Consider the following 22446-nt stretch of genomic DNA (forward strand, 5'->3'; position numbering starts at 1 on the left):
TTATTTTTATAGCATATACCTAAAAAAATTTTTGTTCATAAAAATATATTATATATATATATATATATATATATACAAATAATATATCTACATATTATGAATACAATTTATTTGTTTTACTTCATATATTATTTTATTACAAGTGTTAAAATGGAGGTATTTATTTAAATATATACATAATAAAAATAATACTAAATATTTGTATTAAAAGAATATATACATGAAAAAATATATATATATGTATATACATTTATTTTTATTATTATTAAATTTAAAAAAAAAAAGAAATAATAATTATTACTTATTTGCAACAAAATATATTATTAATAATTTAATATTTTTTTTTATATATTTTATTTCCTATAAATTGAATACATATTTCTCAATTCTAATTTTGTGTGTAAATAAATCTTAGGTTAAAGAATCATATAATAGGCATAATATTATTTTTACACCTTTTAAAATTTAAAATATTTATGAATCCATAATTTTTTAAAATAAAATTACAATGAACATATTTATAATAATATCTTTATTCTAATTAAGAGATAAATAAAATAACAACAATCTGACAAATAAATTATCATGATCTTTATTTATTTTAAAATATTATTTTTCTCACTCTTATTAGATACATTCATATCATCACATACGGTAAAATGAAAATAATATATATATATATATAAACATATAATTCATAATATATATATATATATATATAATTTTATTATTTTTTTAGAATATTCCTAGAACTAACCATAATAATTCGAAAAATGAAGCAGTTAATAAAACACCCGTAAATACAATTCCAGATGTTATTACATTAGATTATATAAGAGAACAATTGAAACAAATTCAACTAATAAAAGATGAAGTAATCAAAGATAAATTAAAAAAAATTAAATTCCTAAAAAAGAAATATAAAAATGAAAATAAAAATAAAAATAAAAATAAAAAAGATCATAATGATATTAAAGAAGAAATCGAAAAATTAGAAAAAGAAATATTGGATACTAAAATATTATGCGAAGATTATATAAAAAATGAATTAAAAGAAATCTCATTATTAAAAGATGAAATTGTGAAGGATAAAATAGAAAGCTACCACTGGAAGAGAGATAAATTAATAGATTATGAATTAAACAAACTTTTCTTAGAAGAAAAAAGAAAACAAATATTAGAATCATATGAACAACATGTAAAAGAAGAATTAGAAAAGAAAAAAATGAAAGAGAAAATATTAAAAGAAAAAAAAATTAAGAAAAAACAAAAAATTGAAAAATTAAAAAATGAAAGTATTATTTATAATATATATTTGAATATAAAATATTACTTAATTGAATTTAGAAATGATGATATAGATATAGAATTAGCATTCCCAAAATATTTTCAAGATTTATTTAAAAAGAAAAAAGGTAAAAGAAAAACATTTTTTGAACTTTGGAGTTCATTTTATGAAATAATGGAAGAAAAAGTTCATAAATATCAAATAGGAGGATATACAATGGGAATAGGAATAATTGCAGGAATAGCAAAATCTATACATGCTATGGTAGCAACTCCTATGGCCTGTATCAAGTTTAAGGCTCTTTGTGCACAATTTATTGCAGGAACAATTAAATGTTGTAAAGACGCTTGTGCTGCAGCATGTACCTCCTGTAGCACTATGGTTTCTCAAGTATGTGCTAACACTTTGAGTGCTGAAGCCGCATTTAAAACTCTTTGTTGTACTACTGCAGCAGCAAATTGTTGTAAAGTTGCAAATGCTGTTTGCAACTGTTGCAGACTTAAGACACTTCAAGCTGCTTGCGCTACTGCTACTGCCTCCCCTGATCCTGCAACTAAAGTCGTAGCAATAATAATAATTGTTATTCTTGTTATAATACTTATAGTATATTTATATTTCTTAATTAAAAAATCTGGAATATTAGAAAACGAAAAAGTTCAAAAAGTACTATCAAAACTAAAAAGTTATTATAAATCATAAGAAGTTCTATATATTACTTCAAAAATATAAATATATATTTATATATATGTTCCATATAATACAATTTAATGTATAATAAAATGAATTATTATTTTTTATTTGTTATATTTTCCATATATATAATAATATTTTGCAATATTTTAATTTTATATTATTATTTTATTTTTTTTTTGGTGTTATAAATATTTTTTTCCCCATGTGTATAAATAAATATGTATACACATTTATATTTATTATTTTAAAAAAATATATATATATAAATTAATTTATTTACATAATTATTTGTGTCTATATTTTTAAAATAAAAATTAAGAAATTATACAAAGATAAATTAAATTTATATATATATATTTTTAAATAATCATATGAAGTTGAAAATATTTTTTCATTTCATAATAATAAATAAATAAATAACCAATTGAATAAATGTCTTCATTTATATTTAGGGCACATTTTTATAATTCTCTTTTTAATTCTTATTACATTTATAATTTCAATTTTATTAAAATTATATATTTTTTTAAGATATTATTTTATTATAATAAAAAAATATATACATATAAAATAGAAATTTTCACAGAAAAATATTTTTTTTTAAATAACATAATAATATGTCCTAATATTATAGAATAATTTTTTTTTTATTTTCATTTCCAAAAAAAAAAAAAAAAAAAATTGATAAGATGAATTAATTATATATAGATAATATTAATTATTCTTATAGTTATAACAAAAAATTAGTTAATTTAAAATGTGCCTTAAATTACATATAAAATTGGATATATATATATATATATATATAATATTTATGATTTTAAAAAAAAAGAATATATATATGATAATAAAATATTATAATTAATATAAATATAAACGGAAATATATTTTATATATGTAATATATAAACAAACATTTAAAATTATATATATGTATATATATATATATTTATTTATTTATTTATGTGATAACCTTTCAATCTTGAATCATGACTTTACATTCGTCTTGAATTTTATCTGATAATTTTCTCCACAATAATCTATTAGCTGTAATAAGCATTTTATATTCGAATACATTAAATCCTTCACTTAATGCTAACCATATTAGAAATACTTTTTCAAAATGTTTATCAAAATTATTATAATATAATTTTATTAATTTTTCACAATATTTCCATGCTTGATCTGATTCTTTACGTGTACGATGAAGTGATTTATTTTCTTTTCCACAATAATAAAATATTTTTTTTTTTACATCTTCAAATTTATCTTTTTCATTTTCATTAATTAAAGAATATAATTTACGTATATATTGAGTATCTGTAAATCCATCTTCTAAATCCATTAATTTATGATTTAATTCAACATCTCTTTCATTACTATATTTTCCATGTGCTAAACCAGGTAGATGTAATTCATATTTATCCCATATACGTTTTTTTGATAAATCATTAAAAACGATCTTATTCTTATTAAACATATTAGGATCTTTAGATTTTAGTTTTCTAAATAATGTTGACAATTCTTTAGAAAACTTTTCTGATCTATCTTGTGCATGCTTTTTAGCTTCCTGTTCATCATACATATCCATATTATTCAATATATAATTAGCAACATCCTTAAGTTCACAACCATACCCCCCAAGATTACTATAACAAAGCATATTATATATATTATCACTTGCGTTTCCTTTTTTATTATTATCATGATCAATTGAATCTATTTCTTTTTTTTCCTCAGTACTATCCACATTACTACCTTCATCAGAATCTTCCAACAATGATGAGGAATTAGATGAGGAAGTAGATGAAGAAGTAGATGAGGAAGCAGATGAGGAAGTAGATGAGGAAGTAGATGGAGAAGATGATGATGTGGATGTTGATCGTAATGATCTTGATCTTGATCGTGATGATATGTAGGATGAAGAGCCAGAAGATTTTTTATAATCTTCTACTTTTCCCTCTGACAAATTTCTATTAAACAAAATATCTCCTCCCTTATAAAAATTGGAATTCTACAAAAAAAAAAAAAAAAAAAAAAAATATATATATATTATATATATTATATATATTATATATATATTTAATTCACATTATAGTAATTTATAAAAAATTTAAGAACAACTTACATCTATAGTAAAATTTAAAATTACAAAAAGAAATCCAAAGAAACATAAGTGAAAGAGAGTAATCATGTTGATACTTCCTAGCTTGTTTATTATCTTCATTTTTTCGTTTTCTCTTTTTTAATAAAAAAAAAAAAAAAAAAAATGAATATAATTTATTAATTAGCACACCAACAAATACAAATATATTATTATATATATTAAAAAAAAAAAAAACCTATATAATTTTTGAATTATATAATTATTCTATATATACTTATTTAATTATAACATATAATACCATACACGTGTAAAATTTACAGATTTATATTTATATATAAAATATTATTATTCCATATTAAATAATTATAATTAATAAACATATTTGTATGCATCATACATATTTTGTCAGAACCAAAAATATTTTAAAACTGTATAAAAATAAAATTTATTAAAAAAAAAAAATTATTTTTTTTGGTTTCTTTGGTATAATAAAATAAAACTAATTAAAAAATAAAAAATAATATAAAAATAAAAAAAAATAAAAATAAAAAAAAAAATAAAATAAAAAATAATAAAAAAAAAAATAAATCAAAAATAAAATCAAATAAAATCATATCAAATAAAATAAAATCAAATAATATCAAATCAAATATTATCAAATCAAAAAATATTTATCTTGTAAAAAATTAAAATCCTATTCAAAAAAAAAAAAAAAAAAAAATAAATTTTCTAGTAAAATAAAATTTTATGTTGTAAAAATATAGAAAATATCAATTGGTTATATTTATGTATATATTTATTTATTTTAATAATATAATAAAAAATATATATATATATATAACCACAAGTATATAACAAAATATAACAACTTATATTTACAACATAATTATTTATTATATAATAATTAATAATTCAATTTTTTTTTAAATGTTACATAATAATAATCTAGGAAATATATTATTTTATTATTTAATCTAATATATATATATATATATATATAAAAGAATAGAATAAAATAAAAAATACAAAACCTAAAACAAATTAACAAAATATAATATATAATTACTATAATGTAAATATCAACATGTATACATTTATAATGTTGTTACTATATTTTATACAACAGAACACAAGAAAAAAAAAAAAAAAAAAATACAAGATCCAAATTATTCTTTTTAAAAAATAAATAATATATATTATTTAATAGTATATATTACAAATTAATTCATAACTACATATATGTATATACATATATATGTTATAATTTTATATATCTACATAAATATATGAATACAAATAAATATATTTATATATATAGCTTTTTTTTGTTTCATGTTGGAGAATAAGAAGTATACCAAATTATTATGAAAAATATATATTATAGAAAATCATATAAATATAAAAATTAAAACAAATAAATAAAACTATATTTGTTTATATATTTACAAGAACTAAATATATATTTCCTTAATTATTCATATATATTATATATATATATAACTTATACAAAATTATATAAAGCAAATATATTCAAAGCTATATTTTCAATTAACAATTAAATTGACAACAACAAGAAAACAAAGAAAAAACAAAATTGGGTATATATTATTCCCTTTTCTTTTTTCCTTTTTATTTTAAATAACATTATAACATAATTTTTTTTTATTTTATATTTTGTTTTAAATGTGGTAATAATATAACATTCAAAAATATAATATATGTTTACAAATTTTTAACACATAAAATATATATATATAAAAATTAAATAATAATTTCCTTATATTAATTTATACATAAATATATATATTTTTTCATATTATACTCTTAATAATATTTTCCAAATTATTCATTCTAATGCTAAATATTATTGAAAATTAAACAAGATAAAATTATATATATATATATATATATATATATATATTATTAATAAGTTAATTATTTTAAAAAAACTTCGTGAATTATAATATCAAAAATCATTTATAATATAATAAAAAATAAATAAAAAAAAAACTATATATATATTTATATATGTACATATATATATAAATGTACACTTTATATAAATCAGTATGTTATACAAGGAGGTAAAAAAAAATTTTTTTTTTTTTTTTTTTTTTTTTAAGTAATACATAAAAATATAAATATACAAATATATTAAAAAAAAAATAAATTTTTATGTCTAAATATAATGCGTATATATTATTTCTCATTATCTAAAAATTTTAAAATGTATATTTATTTATAAATTAATTAAATAATAAGAAATGAATTAAATTAATAATTGGATATATCATTTGAATTACAATTTTTCTCTTTTTGTACATTTAAAAATTATAACAAAAAAAAAAAAAAAAATAATAAATAAATATATAAATAAATATATATATATATATATATATATATATATATATATATAACAAAACAAAATGAATAAAATAAAATAATAATAAATAATAAATAATATTAATTAATCATCTCTATGAAAACCTATATATATACCTTAATATGTACTTAAATTATTTTTTATTTTATATACCAATTATTCAACTTCCATATTATTCATTCATGCATTGACTTGTAATTCTACTACATTTGGAACTCTTAATTTTAAGTTTGTTTTTTCAAGTGTTTTTTTATTTGTAGGAAAATTACATTGAACATTATTTTCTTCACGTTTTAAAACAGTTCGTTTTTGAGGTTTTGATATTGTTGTTTGTGTTAGTCCTTCTTTTGGTTTCTTTTCATTTTTTTCTTCACTTTTTACCTGATTTTTTATCTCATTTTTTTCTTCATTTTTTACCTGATTTTTTACTTCATTTTTTTCTTCATTTTTTTCTTCACTTTTTACTTCATTTTTTTCTTCATTTTTTACTTCCTTTTTTACTTCACTTTTTTCTTTTTTTTTTTCTTCCGTTTTGGCACCATTCTTTTCACTCACCTTACTATCTACACCACTTCCTTTTAATTTGTCCTCATATTTCTTTTTAACTTGATCTATATAAAAAGAAAAATCCTTAAACACCTTGAATCTCTTTACCTTTGCTGTTGGCGTAAGATAATTATTGGTGTCCCATGTTTTTGAAGTTAAGTATATGTCATTAATAACATTGTATCTGTTCAAATTGGTTTTTTTATATACTTCCATCATCTTTGCCTTTACATAATCAACATAAATAGATTCATTTAATACTTGATCAATTAATTTTTCTGAATAATTCTTTTCAGTAAGTCCCGTAGTCTCTAACATATTATCTTCTTTTAAACATTTGAATAATATAGTTTTATCAACAGATATAATTGCTAGAGGGCCATCCATTGAATCATCTCCATATGCAACACAAAAATTTACAAAAAGTATTTCAGAATAAAGATTATTTAGCATATCAGTTTCGATATATTCTCCCTGTGATAATTTAACTAAGCCTTTAGATCTGTCTAAAAATGTTAAAGAACCATCTTTATTAATTTGAAAAACATCTCCTGTTATAAAATAACCATCATGAGTAAAAGCTTTTTTACTATATTCTCTCTCTAAAAAGTAACCATTAAACATAGAATCACTCTTAACTAATAATTCTCCTTTAGGTATGTTATCATTTGCCTTATATGTTTCCCATGATCTTAATTTATATTTGGTATTTGGAGATATAGGTCCACCTATATTTTCAGTATTATATTTATCTCCATTTTGAACAAATAAAGCACCAGTAGATTCTGTTAATCCATATCCTTGAAAATAATCAACATCCAATAAAATACATAATTCATCAGCTATTTTGGAAGATAATTTACCACCACCATTTAATAACATCTTTAATTCTGGATTTATCTTATTTTTTATTTTATAAGATATATTAGTACATTTCTCAATCAACTTATCAAAACATCCATTATGAAAATTTTTACGTAAAGACAACATTCTTTTTACAAATGATCTTTTAAAACTTGGTAAATTATTTATTTCTGTCATTATATTTGTATATATTCTAGTAAATACCTTAGGTACACCAGCAACTACCACAGCATCAGAATTATATAAATCTTTAGAAAAACAACTTATATCCTTACTCCATATATTTATTTCTATACCAAGAATAACAGACATGTAAACAAAAACTCTCTCAAATACATGTGATACAGGTAAATAAGAAAAATGTATTTTAGGTTTTAACCTTTTTATTACATTATGATCACATAATGGTGCTATTGTATTATAAAAATTTTTATTGCTTAACATAACACCTTTTGGCTGTCCAGATGTTCCAGATGTATATACAATAGATGCAATGAAATTAGGATCTTCATTCTTTATTTTCATATTTGGCTTTTTAGGAACCTTTGTCATCATATCAAATTCTAAAATACTTATTCCAAATTCGTTTGCTTTTTCTTTTAAAACATTCAGCTTTTCTAATTTTTCATTATCGCATTCGAATGATCCCAAATTAACATCTTTTCTTATATCACATAATTTATATGATTCGTTTTTCATATTATTATTATTATTACTAATATTATTATTATTATTATTATCAATGTTGGTGTTTTTGTTTTTATACCCATTTACTTTTTCATTATTATCTCTTCCATTATATTTAACTAACGTATCTAATATTATTAATTTTTTCAAATGTGGTAATTCCTTTACATAAACCAATAAACCTTCAACCAATTCTAAATCTATACATAACCATTCTAATTTGGTTCTTTTTAATATATCTACAATTAAATCTATACTAAATTTAGAATGCATTACTAATGTTGTAACACCACTCATCATAGCTCCCATATCAGTAACTAGCCAATTTATAGAATTACTACCATATAAACCTAATAATTTAAACATACCATCATTTTTATCTTCATCATATTTTCTACTTTCAATACCTTTCCCTTCATATGTATCTAAAGAATGGCTAAATGAGCATACCTTTTCAAAAAATGTTTTATATGTCATAAAATTATTTACTTCTCCACATTTATTTTCTACAAATCCTATTTTATCATTATTACATTCTTGCCTTCTTTCTAATAATAATTCCAAAATATGTTTATAAACATAAACAGAGCTTTTCCTCTTATGATCTTTTATGCAATATACATTTGATTCATCTTCATTGGATGCCTTCTCACATATTTCTGAATAACTCTTATTTTTTCCATTTATTTGTGTTACATATCCTATCACAAATATTAAATAAATCAAAAAAGTACAAATGGTAAATATAATATTCATTTTATTTTATGAAATATATTCATAATATAACCAAAAAAAAAAAAAAAAAAAAAAAAAAATAATAATAAAATAAATTAAACCATTTAAATATTATATATATATATATGTATATATTAATAATAGTACATTTTTTTTTTTTTCTAAACAGTAATATTTTCAAACAAATATATGTTTATTATTATAATAGTATTAAAACACATACATTATATTATGTTACATTTTTGTAATTATCATTTTAATATATTTATTTATATATATATTATATTTTTTTTTATTCTATATGTATATTATTATTTTAAATGATGATACGTATATATAATATAGCATCAAGAAACATATTTCATCTTAAAAAATAATATTTTATTATAGAATCTTCTTAAGTTTTTTAATTATTGCTTTTGTTCTATATATTTTATTCGCTATGCAAATAAAATAAATAAAAATATATTATATATATTATATATATATTACAAAAAAAATTACGAATAGAACAAAAACAAGGACAATATTTTTATAATATACAAATATAAAACATTTTATAATATTATAAAATATTATTTTATTAATTTTATTAATTTTATTTATTTTATTTATTTTTTTTGTTAATATTATATCCTAATCTTGAATTTAACATTGTAGGTTATTATATATTTACAAATAAAAAATAAAAAAAAACAATTTATATTTTATTATATAATTATTTATATGTACTATTATATTCATGTTCAAATATTTAGGATAAATCTTTATAATAATATAATATTATATATAGCTTCTTATTCTTATATTATTTTATTTTAAAAATAATAAAAATATATTAATATATATTAATAATATGATATATGGTTCATAGAATAATAAATTAATTATATAAAATAAATATTTTTATAAAATAATTAATTAATGACGTTAATTGTTGTTCATTTCGTATTTTTCTAAAAATTAATTTGAAAAATAATAATTTATATTTTTGAACTTTATAAAAATATTTTATTATATATTTCTTAAATTTATATTTATCATTCCAAAAAAAATAATAATAAAATATATATTTATATATATAATAAAATAAATATTTGTTTAATTCTTCCTTGAAATAATATTTATTATAATAATTTTTTTTTTTTTTTCTTTGAATATATAATATATTAAGTTTATTTTTTTTATCTTATTTTTTATTTAAATATTTAAAAACCAACTTTTTCATCTTTTACAACATTTTATATTGTGTTGTTATAGATATTTTTTATTTGTTCACAGAACCATTTACCAAATTAAAAAAAAAAAAAAAAAATTAAGTAATATTATAAATATATATATATATATATATATATATATATATATATTATATTTATAATGTTACTTTATAATCTTTTTAATAAAAATTACATTTATATATATTTTACAAAATATATTTATATTTTTCAATTTTATATTCATTTATATATCTTATAGTATCAAATAACATACATAAATATATATATGTTTCAGTTTAATTTTAAGCAACCTTTTCATTTTATTTATTCTCATATATAATATATATATATTATTACATTATATGTTTTTCCTTTTTTATGTAACATGTTCATGTAAAAAAAAATCTTTATTGTAACTTTTTTTCCTTTATTTATTATTTCTTTTTTTTTTTTTTATATTCCAATTTCTTCATATATATAATACAGTAATTTTATATTAATATATATTTATAGTGTTATATAATTATATTATTTTATCGTCGTAAAGGAATCATATTTTATATAACAATATATCATAATGTTTATGTTTTTTTAATTTTTTTTTTTTACCCTATTTTTATAATTTCTATTTTTACCTCAATTAATTTGATATATTAGTTTGTAAATGGGAAAAAAAAAAAAAAAAAAAAAACATATGTATATAATATATATATTATATTTATGTAACTATAATTTTTTTATGAACAAGTCATAAATTTTATGACTTGTTCATAATATTTAATGGTTAAAATGAGAATTTATTTATCATTAATAATTCATATCCAATATTAGATTTTCCATTTAAATATCATATTTTAAAGAATAAAATATATATTGATATGATCTTTAAAAATTAAAAATATAATTTGTCTTTATTAAAAAAAAAAAAAAAAAGAGAGAACATTCATAAGTTAAAATTTTATCTATACACATATAAAATATATTATTTCTTTTGATAAAATAAAATATATATATAAACACATTTATAAAATAATACACACACATATATATATATATATATTTTTAGAACTACTACTTATTGTTATAATTCTTTCACATGTTTAATATAAGAACAAATCACAAATATATATAAATTTCTTGAACATTTATACTATTATATTTTATCATAAGAAATATTTTCATATATTTTTATTATTCGATAATAAAAATAATAAAAAAAAAAAAAAAAGTATTAAAAATAAAATCCCCTTCCTTTTCTATATATCTTGATTTTTCCAAATTATATCAAGATTATACACCAACCAAAAAAAAAAAAAAATAAAATAAAATAATAAAGTATACATAAATATTGTCATATAATAATAAAATATATTTTTTTTTTTTTTGTATAACATTTCAAAAATGTTTATATAATTTTTCATATTCATATATAATTACTATATTTTAATAGGATATATTACCTAATGGGAACAATAAATCTTATATAATATAATACACTCAATAGACAATCCGTCGTGGATTATATATGAATATATATATTATATTATTAATTTTTTTTTTTTTTTCATTCTTCTTTTACATCTTCCCTTTCACCTTCTTTTTTTATATCCTCCTTTTCACCTTCTCCAGGTTTTCCTTTTTCTTTTTTACTTTTTTTTTGTTTCTTAACTTTCTTTGTTCTATCATAAATATTGTCCACTATAGGTATTGCCATTTTTCTTTTTTACCTTTTTTTTGATTCTTATCTTTCTTTGATCTATCATAAATAGTGTCCACTATAGGTATTTTCATATCTTTTTGCTCAAATTTAATTTTGTATTTATGAAAAAGGAATTCTATCAATCTTTCAAAACCTTCTAAAAATGAACCAATAAAATTTTTTAATTCATCAAGTGTATGTTCACGATTAATTAGGTCATTAAACTTAGATGTATAATCATTTTCATGTATTTTTAATCTCTCGTTAAATTCATCTGGTTGTTTTATTAACACAGGTTCATATCTTCCACTGTTGTTTGGTCTCTCTTCACTGCATTTTCCATGTTTTTTTTCAAGTTTCATTAATTCATTTGCAATTTTATCTGTTCCACTATTAGCTGTTTTAAGTGCATGTTTCCATATATTTTCTTCATCCTGTTTAGGTGGTATTTCATTTAATGAATCAATTAAATTTTTCATTTCTTCTTTTGTGAATCTGTTATTTAAATTATTATAGTCCAAATTTGATTTTTTATTATTTTTTGTAGTTTCAGTATTTTCTGTTTTGCTTTTATTATTTTTTTTTTTTTTTTCTTCCTTATCTTGATTATTATCTAGCTTTTTCTTATCATCATTATCTGTGTTCTTATTATTTTTAACTTTACTCTTCTTTGAATTTTCCTTTGAGTTGGTATTTCTCATTGAAGGATGGCTTTCTTCTTGAGACTCTGACAAAATTCTTAAAAACACATTATGAATTTGTATATCTGAAGAAGAATGTATTCCATATTTGTTCTATAAGAAAAGTATAATAAAATAAAATAAATGAATATATATATATATATATATATATATATATATTATTATATTATATTAATTTACCGTGTATTTTATATATAACATTCCTATAACACATATTGTTAAACAAATATATTTTATATAACTTGAGCAATACATTTTTTTCATTTTTTTACTGCTATCTTCTAATTTTGAATTGTTCATATTACTACCACGTAACATTTTATTACACATTTTTTTTTTTTTTTTTAATTACACAAAATAAAATTAGTTTTATATTATCTTATATATAATAATGTTCTTGATTTTATATATATATATATATATATATATATATATATATATATATAATTTAAAAATTAATAACACCTAAAATTTATTTATATAATATTTTGTTTACACAAACAAATTCTTAATATTAAATATGGAAAAAATAAAATAATAATATATATATATATAATAAACAATTATAATTTATGAATGGTCATTTTTATTATATTATTATACATATTAATAATATAACACAATAATATATATATATATATATATATATATATTATTTATTTATACACTTATCCTATAATTACTATATATTTATATATAATAAAAGAAGCATAAATATAAATTCATTAACTAAGAATCATATATTGAAAAGAAATAACAATTATCTTATTATATGTTTATAATTATATTATATTTTGATCTTAAAAATATTGTATATATAATACTTTTTATGTTTACTCATATATCATTATCAAGCATATAATAATTTTCATTTTCTCTTTTAAACTAGATTATATATCATAGTTGTATTTTTATTTTTATTTTTTTTTTTTTTTTTTTTTTGTAGCTCACATTTCTGGTGTTCATTTATAAAAAAAAATATATAAGGAATAAATAAGAATAAATTATACTATATGAATTACTATATAATTATAAGTAAAATATAATGTATTACAAAATAATATAAAGGAATCTAACATGTGTTTTTTCATTCTTATTCATTATTTATAAATATAAATAAATAAATATAAATAAATAAATATAAATATATATATATATATATTATTAAAAAAAAACCTATTTATAATTTATTCAAAATATAAGATCTGTCAATAGTATTAATTATATATATTAAATATAAATCTTATAACAAAAACCATACACACTTATATCCTTTATATTATCTTAATATAATTATTTATAATAATATTTTTATATCACACATATATATATTAAATTATTTTAAAACATATAAATACTATAATAATTCCATATGATATGATACTATATGACATGATATTACTTTTTTTTATAAAATAAAACTATATAAATATTCACTACAAATATGTGTATTATATATATATATATATATATATATATATATATATATGTTATAGCTCCATTTGAATAATAAATTATTTTTACTCTTTTATTTTATTATTAATAGTTTGAAATTTTATTAAACTAAAAAAAAATTATTATTATATAAGCCTTTTTTAATATATATATAAAAAAAATAATAATAAAATAAAACTAAAAAAAATAAAACAAAATAAAATAAAATAAAATAAAATAAAATAAAAGAATATAAAAGAAAAGAACAGTTTCTCATATATTTTTCAATAGGAAAAATTCTTCTTATATTTATATATATAAAATAAATAACCTCAAAATTATATTCCTAAAAAGTATAATAAAATAAATAAAAAACAAACAAAATAATATAGGATAAAAAAAAAAAAAAACATTACCCATATTTTCCTTTTATTTTTAATATTTTTATTATTTTACAGTTCTTTAAATATATAACAAAGGATTGAATAAATAAATACTAATTATATGTCATTATAAATTAATATATATTTATAAATATATAAATATTTTATATAATCTAAATATTACAAATAAATACTTTATATAAATATAAATATATATATATATATATATATTTTTAATACATTATTTTTGTGATAGTACATAGAAATTATAAATTAATATATTATATCACATATATTTTTTTAAATATTTATTAATTCTAAATAATAAATATAAAGATCATATATGAAAAATATATATACATATATATATACCTTTATAACATAATATTTAAAAAAAAAGATAAAGAAAATAGAATTATATTTATTATTCAATTTTTATGTGATATGGTTTATTAATATTTAGAAAAATGTTATTGTTTTGAATCGCTTGTTTAACATTTCTCTATAATTAAAATATAATACACACAATGGTAATGTATATATATATATATATATATATATATATATATATTATTTGATATAAATGAAATATAAAACATTTTAAAACGTTTGTATTTTCATTTGCTTCTTTTAAAAATGTGCACATTTATTTAATATTAAACAAAAGACAAACATTATATATATATTTATTTATATTTATTTATTTATATTTATTTAAGGTTTAATTATTTTTAAACAAATGAGAAAAAAAAAAGAAAAGAAATTAATATAAATTATATTTTTATTTCATAATATTTTAATCTTATCATATAAGAATATTTTCCATGTTTGTTCTCCATATAATTAATTGAAAGGATCTTATTTTTTTTTTTTTTTTTATTCTTCTTTTTATATTTATTATCATTTACATAATTTATTATATAATTTATTTTATAATTTATTTTATTTTTCAATGTTGTACCTTTCTCTTTTTTAATAATGAAAATATTTTTGCACCCTTGAGTTTATTTTTATAAACATAAAGGGAAAAAAAAATACATAAAAAAGGTAATATATATATATAATACAACCAAAATATAATAGATAGAATTATTATTAATAATTAAAAATATAACTATATTAAAAGTTAATTATTTATATAATAATATATATATAATATTATATACATAGTACACGTGTTTATATATATATGTATAATTATTATGTATTCAATATATATATATATATATTCTTCCTTAAAAAAAAAAATTAAAAAAAATAATAAAAAATTGAATTATATATTTACTACATATACATTAATTGATCTATACTCGATGATAACCTTATTTCTTTTTATAATATATATATATATATATTATTATTTATTTGTAAACATCTAATAATAATATTCTGTATATTCATTAATTATTTACCATAAAACAGTATGAAAACATAAATAACAATATATATATATATATATATATATATATATATATATATATATATATATATAATAAGACAATGTTTTTTTCTCTTTCTTTTATGAAATACTATTTATTCATACATATTATATATATATTTATTTATTTATAAAATAATAAACTGCATATCACTATAATATTCTTATAATGAACATTTTTTTAATATTATATATATATATAAGCAAAAACTTATTAATATTTGACTATACTATGAATACCATTATTTTATATAATTTATAAAAAATATATTATTTTTAATAGTTTTGAGAAATTCATAGTTTCTTTTTTTTTTTTTTTTTTGCTTTCTTTTTTATTATATCAAACATACATATATATATGTTTGTTCTTAATATATATATTTAATAATAATTAAATTAATAAATTTGTTTATATAATATGAACATACATTAAAATATTAGGGAATCATCAATATATTTTATTACACCAAAAAAAAAGATATAAATGATCTATTAAATTATATTGGGGTATTACTAAAATTTTGAATATACAAATATATTCACATACATAATATATAAATAATTAACACATCAAATATATATATAAATGAAGGACATATTTAATGTGTAATATAATAATATTTAAATATAAAAAAAAGAGAACACAGAAAAAAAAAATTACACATATTTTTGAGTGCATAAATTATTATGATTTTACACAATAAATAAATACATATATGCAAACATGTATATTATTAATAATAATAGTATATATAATTCATCTTTTCATAATATATATAAGAAATATAGTTTAATTATAAATGACCCTTATAATACTTTTTCGGATACTCAACTATATATTGAAATTTCTTTTCATATTCATTATATAATTTTTGTTTCACTTCTTCAAAAGCTAAAATACATGAATATATGTGATTTTTTATATCATCCAATGTATGTTCTCGATTTAATAAATTGTTAAATTCATTGGTATATCTTAATTCTATATTTAATAAATTTTCACCGATGTTAGTTAAACACATATACCATGTTGCATAATAATATATATGGAAAGTTGGAATGTTTTTACTTTCATATTTATCTAAACATGGCTGTATAATACTTTTTAGTTCTTTCACCATATCAGTCATATGTTTACCTACATTAAGTGATTGATGCCACAAATTCATTAGCTCATTTTTTGGTGGTAATTCTTTCATATCTTTTAACACTTCATATAATTCTTCTTTTGTTAGCTGATATGATATATTATTATAATCTAGATGTTTCGTTTTTGTATTATTTGTCTTTCTTAATCCTCCATATTTATCATTTTTTAACTCAGATAGATGTCTTGAATGTATAATATTTTCTATTCTTCCTGATATATCATGATGCTTAATTCCATCCTAACAAAAATAAAATATATACACATATACATACATACATATATACATACATACATACATATATATATATATATATATATATATATATATATATATATAATTATATTATTATTAATACCACTATATTTATTATTAAAATCAACACAATAGGAACAACTATACAAAATAAATAATTTAATTTTTTTGAAAAAATTTTATTTTTTCTCATATTTCCTTCCATGGTAAAAAAAAAAAATATATTATTTATTTATTTATTATAAATTATTTAAAATTATAATAAGAACAAACAAATTCTCAACCTTAAAAATGATACTTTTATAAATAAATAAATATCTATATATATATATATATATATAACAATAATAATAATAATTAAGGATATAAGTTCTTTGTTCAGTTTAAATGTAATTACGTTAAGAAAAATATATAATTATTTATTTTTAAAAAATAATAAAATGATATAATTATCATACTCGTTTCCCTCTTTCTTTTATTTTATTTTATTTTATTTTATTTTATTTTATTTTTTTTTTTTTTTTTTTTTTTTTTTTTTTTTTTTTGAATCTACCATTTTTTATATTTTTTCAATTATATAAATGTGTATACGTGTATTAAAAAAATTACAATAAATGGTAATGTCATTTTTTTTTTTTTTAATATGTTATTTTATCATATTTATATATATATGTACTAAGGTACATATAAATAATATGAATTTTATAAATATAATACACCTATATATATAGATCGATATAGATATATTTTATCATAAAAACAATTAATATATTTTATATCATTGTAAAAATATTATTTATTTGCATGATTTAAGAATATACTATAAAATAACTCAATTTATATTTTGATAATACTATATCAATATAATATAAATTTTATAATTACTTATGATAATATAAAATGTATATAATATGTATATTTATTAAAATAATTATTTCTTATATCTACATTTCAAGAAATTAATAATTATTATTATATAAATATTATACATATAAAATATATATATGTGAGTATATATCTTAGTGTATATTTTTTCTTTTTTTTTTTTTTTATTATTTACACCTTAGGTATGTAACATTATTCTTATTAAAACATCGCATAATTAAAATATTAATACAAAAAAAATGAGCATTATATATATATATATATATATATATTTTTAATTTTTAAACTCTAGAACTTAATATACAAAATGTAAAAAGGTTCAAATAATATATATATATATACAATGAAAAGGATCAACAGAACATACATATATATAGATATCTCTAATAATATAACAATAATATTAATATATATATAATTATAGTAGTATTTTATGCTCATAATTTATTTTTAAAATCTGTAATATAAATAATATATATATATATATTATTCTATACCAGAATAATAGTTTATAATCCTATAAACATTTAATATATTTATATTACATATAAGTATAATTAATGAAATTTCTTTTTTTTTTTTTTTTTTGTTATTAATTTATTATTACTAATTATCACATAAATAAATAAATGAGTTATTGTTTTTTACAAATAGTTTTGACTTATAATATTATATATATATGTAAGGATAAAAAAAAAAATTATATTTATTCATATATTATAGTAACATAATTTTTTATAATATATAATTATTTATTATATAATTTTTTAATAATGTAAATTTGAAAAAATAAAAAAAAAAATAAATAAATTAATATATAATTATTTTAACTATATTTTATTTCAATAGTATAGAATACTTTATTTTAACACTGATACATAATTATATATCATTATATATTTATTTAGTTATATATATAATACATAATAATAAATTGTTCTTTTTATAAATTAACCAGAATATATATAATTAGACTTATATTCATTTTTCAAACTGAACTTCTTTCTATATAAAATGATTATTATAAGTTTATTCCTTTTAAACAATATTATTTTTTTTTCTTTCTTCTTATATATATATATATATATATATATATTTTTTTATTATTATTATTGTATGGTGCTGCATATAAATATAAATTTAATACAAAATTTATTTTACATACCACTTGTGTTTAATCGTTCCTTAATCATAAATCGATATGTCATACGTAACATCTTCATATCATATATATTATATTTATAAGAATACAATGAATTATTATATTTTCTTACATATATATATATTTATTTATTTATTTTCAAAATAGTTTATTAATTTTTTTTTAAAACATTAATATTTCATTTTTATTTACAATACTAATTTTTTAAAATTGTTAACACAAAACATAAATAATATATACATATTAAAAAGGTGTAACATTTTTTAGTTATAAACATATTATTGCTATAAAATGAATAAAAAGCTCTACATCACATTTTATTTCATATTTCACCTGAACAATTCATATAATTTACTTAATTCTTATACTATTGTCATATTTTACATGAACAGTTCATAAATATATTTAATTTTTTTCCATTCTCGTATTTTCTTTTTTTTTATTTTTTTATTTTTTGTTCTTGTGGTCTTATGTATTTAATTATTTAATTGTTTATCCATTCATATATATATACACATATATATATATAAATTATGAATTTCATAAAAACAAACAAATATAATATTAAAACATGATATATATATATATATATATATATATATGTAATATTATCTTTAAAAAAAAAAAAAAAAAAAAAAAAGAGTGAAATATAAAAATTGATAAAATAATATATTATAAGTTATCCTTTTAAGTAATCCAAAAAAAATATATAAATGTTTCTTTCAAAAAAAAAAAAAAAAAAAAAAAAAAAACTAAAAAAGTATAAGTTAACATATATATATATATATATATATATATATATATATTATTATTCCTCATCATCCAAATTTGACATAACACTTTCCATTTCGGATATATTCGCTTCAGGTTCTGTTCCTTCATAATTTACGTCACTATAATATAAATCATCATTTGAATCATTAATATCTGGTTCTTCATGTTGTATATTTTCCTTATTTATATTTGCATCTTGATTAATATAATCTAGTTCTAATCCACTATAATCTATATTTAAGTTTGTAAAGTCAATTGGTAAATCATTAAAATTCATAGGCAAGTCATTAAAATTCATAGGCAAGTCATTAAAATTCATAGACAAATCATTAAAATTCATAGGTAAATCATTAAAATTCATAGACAAATCATTAAAATCAATTGGTAATTTTGAAAAATCGTTTTGTAAATCTGTAAGATCCACATTTATGTCTGAAAATGTATTATCTATATCTGAGAAATCCAACTGTATATCACTAAATGTTATATCTAAATTGTCAAAAAGCTTTTTCAAGTTTGATAAATTCATTTTTAAATAGTTAAAGTTTTTTTGTTCGGTTTCCAATATAGATTTATTATATATAGTATTCATTTTGTCTTCATTCTTTTCATTATATTCTTCTTGTTCAGATTCCAAATCATCTACATTATCGATATAATTTATAACATCCTCTTCTTCCTCTTCTTCATTTTCATCTTGTTCGTCTTCTTCGTCTTCTTCTTTTTCATTATACTTATCATTTCTCTTAAAATGATGATATTCTATTTCTTCATGTAAATCATCAGATGCATCTATATCTATAAAGGGTGCATTCCTTATACTATCTATATAATGTGCACCATTGAGTTTTCGGTTCAATCCTTTATTTTTTAGTACAGATCTTTTAATAGCATTATCAAATAATTGTTTATACATATCAACAATAAATTTACTACGTAATTCTTTTCCTTTTAATTTAGCTTCAAAGGTTTTATTTAATATACCTTCACATGATTTTTTTACATTTTCATTTAGTTTTTTCCATGCAAATCTATTTGCATCAACTATCATTTTAAATTCGTTAATATTTAAATTATTATTATCAATCCAATCATAAAAAATATTATCTATATAAGTTTCCATATTTTGTCCTCCTATTGAAATTATTTCATTACATTCTTTCCATTTCTCTTCAGAAAATGATTTAGGTACTTTATTAACCCTTTTTAAATCATTATAAAATTTATATATAGAAATTCTTAGATTATCATATTTCATTCTTTCATTTCTGATAACATCAAACCATATATTTTTCATTCTTTCCTTTATATTATTATTATTATTATCACTTTTTAATAATTCAATATTTTTATCTATTTGTCTATCTCTTTCATTAAAAAACATAGAACCACTTTTATCAGAAAAATTATTTTCTTCATATTTTCTCACATTATTAAACAATGTTTTATAACTTTTAAAAATATCATTATTACTATTCTCTGGTTCTTCTTTTGTTATTTTCTTAAATAAAAGACTTTCCCTATTATTAACCACATCTGTTAGTTTATATAATTTTCCATGTTCTTTTACTCGTTCAGATTCTAATAAACTTGCTTCATGATATAATTTTCTTGACCTCCTCTCATTAAATTCGGAATTAAAAGAACACGAATTCCCTTGATGAAATATGCCAACACTCTATAATTAAAAGAAAAATAAATAAATATATAATAAATATATATATATTTATTTATTTACATAATATTTTATGTTTATATATAATGTATATTTTATATAATCCTCTTTATAGATCTACCAGTACAATAACATATACAAGCCCTAGAATGGAGACAGCATAACGTTTACACAATAAAGATTTTAATGAAAATGGTTTTCCCATTTTTTTTTTTTTTTTTATTAATATACCGAAAAAATAAAATAAAATATTTTAATTTATTATTATTTTTTTTTTGTTATTATATAAATAAAAAAAAATTAATAGTGAACAAAATTATATTTATGTACTTTTTTTATAAATAATGTTATATTTTTTTTTATTTTTGCACGT

At 16.5% G+C, this 22446-nt stretch overlaps 6 protein-coding genes across 6 annotated transcripts; 1 reads left to right on the forward strand and 5 right to left on the reverse strand.

Moving 5' to 3' along the window:
* Positions 1-585: 585 nt before the first annotated feature.
* PADL01_0401100 (Plasmodium exported protein, unknown function) lies at positions 586-1987 on the forward strand (the record flags this gene model as incomplete). Its single annotated transcript, XM_028685123.1, has 2 exons — positions 586-654; positions 740-1987. The coding sequence occupies 2 exons, from the start codon at positions 586-588 to the stop codon at positions 1985-1987; spliced, it is 1317 nt and encodes a 438-aa protein (XP_028536653.1).
* Positions 1988-2956: 969 nt separating this feature from the next.
* Positions 2957-4207, reverse strand: PADL01_0401200 (Plasmodium exported protein (PHISTb), unknown function; the record flags this gene model as incomplete). Its single annotated transcript, XM_028685124.1, has 2 exons — positions 2957-3994; positions 4109-4207. The coding sequence occupies 2 exons, from the start codon at positions 4205-4207 to the stop codon at positions 2957-2959; spliced, it is 1137 nt and encodes a 378-aa protein (XP_028536654.1).
* A 2443-nt stretch (positions 4208-6650) lies between these two features.
* On the reverse strand, positions 6651-9323 carry PADL01_0401300 (acyl-CoA synthetase; the record flags this gene model as incomplete). Its single annotated transcript, XM_028685126.1, has 1 exon — positions 6651-9323. The coding sequence occupies one exon, from the start codon at positions 9321-9323 to the stop codon at positions 6651-6653; it is 2673 nt and encodes an 890-aa protein (XP_028536655.1).
* A 2894-nt stretch (positions 9324-12217) lies between these two features.
* PADL01_0401400 (Plasmodium exported protein (PHISTa), unknown function) lies at positions 12218-13237 on the reverse strand (the record flags this gene model as incomplete). The annotated part of the gene is made up of 2 exons (XM_028685127.1): positions 12218-13012; positions 13100-13237. The coding sequence occupies 2 exons, from the start codon at positions 13235-13237 to the stop codon at positions 12218-12220; spliced, it is 933 nt and encodes a 310-aa protein (XP_028536656.1).
* Positions 13238-16968: 3731 nt separating this feature from the next.
* On the reverse strand, positions 16969-17782 carry PADL01_0401500 (Plasmodium exported protein (PHISTa), unknown function; the record flags this gene model as incomplete). Its single annotated transcript, XM_028685128.1, has 2 exons — positions 16969-17562; positions 17681-17782. 2 exons carry the CDS (start codon positions 17780-17782, stop codon positions 16969-16971), a joined length of 696 nt encoding a protein of 231 aa, XP_028536657.1.
* Positions 17783-20432: 2650 nt separating this feature from the next.
* On the reverse strand, positions 20433-22278 carry PADL01_0401600 (Plasmodium exported protein (PHISTb), unknown function; the record flags this gene model as incomplete). Its single annotated transcript, XM_028685129.1, has 2 exons — positions 20433-22076; positions 22195-22278. 2 exons carry the CDS (start codon positions 22276-22278, stop codon positions 20433-20435), a joined length of 1728 nt encoding a protein of 575 aa, XP_028536658.1.
* Between the last annotated feature and the right edge of the window lie 168 nt (positions 22279-22446).

The sequence above is a fragment of the Plasmodium sp. gorilla clade G2 genome (genome assembly GCF_900097015.1).
Source record: "Plasmodium sp. gorilla clade G2 genome assembly, chromosome: 4".
NCBI classification, from domain to species: Eukaryota; Apicomplexa; class Aconoidasida; order Haemosporida; family Plasmodiidae; genus Plasmodium; species Plasmodium adleri (nom. inval.).